Source organism: Hoplias malabaricus, chromosome 4 (genome assembly GCF_029633855.1).
Source record: "Hoplias malabaricus isolate fHopMal1 chromosome 4, fHopMal1.hap1, whole genome shotgun sequence".
In the NCBI taxonomy this organism is placed as follows: domain Eukaryota; kingdom Metazoa; phylum Chordata; class Actinopteri; order Characiformes; family Erythrinidae; genus Hoplias; species Hoplias malabaricus.
In genome coordinates, this window is record NC_089803.1 from 54911969 (window position 1) to 54914722 (window position 2754).

Genomic DNA, 2754 nt, shown 5'->3' on the forward strand with positions numbered 1-2754 from the left:
TGACTTCTTAAGCTTTGCTTGGTATCAAAAGCCTAGGCCTTTGGGTACAGAATGTGAAACTGATGTCATGAAATGTGTATCAAGCTTACACTAAACAAACTAAACAACATGGACTTTTTTTGTAATAACCTAATTGCCATGACTTGTAAAAAACAGGTCCTAATGTCTGAATAAACAAGGATTTATGACACAATTAAAAAAATAAAACTATTATTCTTGTACCTAGACATTGTAAAGTATTAAAAGCGTAGCTTGTTTAAGGTGATTGTTTGGGAAATTTGGTGAAAGACCTCTAAATCAGATCAGTTTTGGCCAACCATTTATATTTTAACAAGAGTGTCAACATTTGAAAATAAGAGGCATTCAAGAGGGCAATCGATTTAGCAAATTGTAATTTTACTCTGAATGAACTGAACTATGTTCAAAAGCTATAACTGGTGGCATAAGTCAAGCTGTGCCCTTTTGTCTTTACTTCTGACTCAGACCTCCCCCTTAGTCTTGAGGATTGTCTCAAACATGTACCTCATTGTTTTGAATATTGAGACCTGTCTCGGCCATGAGACTTGACTCATGTTCACACCACAGACATTTGAGACTTTACTGGACCTGCATTTCTGAGATTGGAGCCTTGACTCAGAATTGCATAAAGTGGTTTGTGGACATCTCTATTAAAACATGTTTAAGACAATCAACCCAAGTGTTATGAAACATATTTTTGGTTTATTTAGTCATAGACTTTACAAAACTTGCATCAGCAAGCAATATTCCAAGTAAATCAACTTCCTTAAAATAAATAACAAATATAATAATTTAATAAAACATGTTTTTAAAATTGAATAATTTAAGAACATCAATAAATTATATCGTAGAAACATGAAAGGCACCATAGAGCAATAAATAAAAGTACAAATTTAGAGGCACCATGTTGATAACATTATTTAGATGAAAACTAGGTTCTAGGTCTTGATTTTTTGTTTCGGGAGCCTTTAGCCTGTCGTCGCCTCCTTTGGCTTTGCACTGATGTATGTCCCAGGTTTGAGGCTTCATTGTAGACTTTTATCAGCTCAAACAGTGCTTTTTGCTGAACTATTGGGTCAGTTTCCTAGGACAATATCAAAATTTAGAACTAGTTAGTCATGTTAGATGATGTGAAATGAAACAAGTTGACAAAAGGCTACACAGATTTTTGTCATTCTGAAAAAGGTGACTAATATTAGTATAAAAAACAATCACTAAAATGTTACTCCATTATAAATGGAGAACTCCTACATAGCTTACCTTGAGGGCCATCACCTCACTGGCTTGTTTCTTGAAATCAGTGTATTTTTCTGAAAAGTAGTGTAATTTCAGTTTGCTCAGTTCCTCCTTCACTTCAATCAGGTTGTTCTGCACACTTTCATCCTGTGTCTCATTCTGCATCTGGCTTAGGATCCTGTTGTATGCATCCAGGATAATGGTCATCAAGAGCTTTTGTTCTGGCTTCTGCACATAAGAGAAGACGAGAGGTTGGATTGTGTGTTCAACCATGCATCAGTGTTCTTGACATACAATGGTCTGTCAGAGGTATAGGTTCAATGTTTGAATAAATGGACAATACTGATTGTTTCACCAGATAAACTGAAAATGAAAATATTGTGGACACTTTAATGAAGGTAAAATATAAAAAAAATGAAGGTAATCTGCTTTGGATTGCTTACCTCAAATCCATCCAGCTTTCCCCAAAATAAGGGTTTCCCAACAAATATTTTAGAATCACGTGTCTTCTAAAAAAATGGAAACATACAGAGATTAGCAAAATACATAGGTGTTTTAGCCTAAGTAATTTGCACGTGTAAAACATCTTCAATGCTATAAATATTTAAAAATAATCTCATTCCAAACAAACCTGCATTACTTTATTTTTCAAATATGTCGGATCATTAAGAACTCATATGTGTTGCAAGATGCTAAACACTGCATGCACTGTGGGATATGCTGCCACCTCTGCGCTGTAAGCATATGCTTAATGTTGGTGGTGGGCTGTGAATTGCAACCACACTGTATGGAGCTTCTGGTGTTAATATAGGTGGTAGGTCATTCAGCTTCCTGTACTCTATTTTAGCTGTCTTTACTGTTTAACTCACATTCTCAGTTTTGGCAGTATAGTACTTTTCAGGGTTGTCAAATTATGTAAATCAATTCATAATTTACTCCTCAAATATTTTAAGACATAATATAAAATATTTGCCTTATGTCATAATATAAATTTTGCCTTCAACTCATAATATAAAATTTAGCTAATGTGAAAGGCTGACTTTACATGTCCTTCACTGTTTTTGACCTACCATATATTGTTAAAGACACTTACATTACTTACATAGTAGTCATTCAGTTGCTCAATAGTTTTTTTGGTGTTGAGTGGAATGTGGGCCTCAGAGGCTGACGTCCATTTAAAAAGCAGGAAACATATTCCCAAGAGCAGATTCATGATGGATTTCTTCATAAAAAAGTTGAGCCAGTAACCAGACTCCGAGTGCTATTCCAATGTGTCGATTGCTCCGTTGCCTGTTTTCTTGCCTTGTGAGTTCTAGTCGACAGTAAACCCACCTCTGTCCTCACTCTGGCTCTTCTGAAGGCTGAATGCGTCTATCTATGTGAATGAGATGATTATTTATAGTTTTCTCTGTAGTGCAACAAGCATACGAAAGGTGTGAAAATTGTGGGTTCCTGACACTCTGAGTTTCCGATAAATCACAATGAACAATGCTGTGACAT

The 2754-nt window shown here is 35.3% G+C and overlaps 1 protein-coding gene across 1 annotated transcript; it reads right to left on the reverse strand.

Moving 5' to 3' along the window:
* Positions 1–789: 789 nt before the first annotated feature.
* Positions 790–2539, reverse strand: ifng1 (interferon gamma 1). The gene is made up of 4 exons (XM_066669628.1): positions 2357–2539; positions 1698–1763; positions 1279–1482; positions 790–1102 (listed from the first exon to the last, which is right to left on the reverse strand). The coding sequence occupies exons 1-4, from the start codon at positions 2480–2482 to the stop codon at positions 950–952; spliced, it is 549 nt and encodes a 182-aa protein (XP_066525725.1). The 5' UTR covers positions 2483–2539; the 3' UTR covers positions 790–949.
* Positions 2540–2754: the final 215 nt, after the last annotated feature.

What these genes read in the sequence shown, in the direction of transcription:
- ifng1 (XM_066669628.1), bottom strand. Translation starts at nt 2,482, where the DNA reads ATGAAGAAATCCATCATGAATCTGCTCTTGGGAATATGTTTCCTGCTT. An exon ending in AGCAACTGAATGACTACTAT is followed by an intron (nt 1,764 to 2,356) that starts GTAAGTAATGTA and finishes CCATTTTTTTAG; the next exon opens with AAGACACGTGATTCTAAAAT. An exon ending in GAAAGCTGGATGGATTTGAG is followed by an intron (nt 1,483 to 1,697) that starts GTAAGCAATCCA and finishes TCTTATGTGCAG; the next exon opens with AAGCCAGAACAAAAGCTCTT.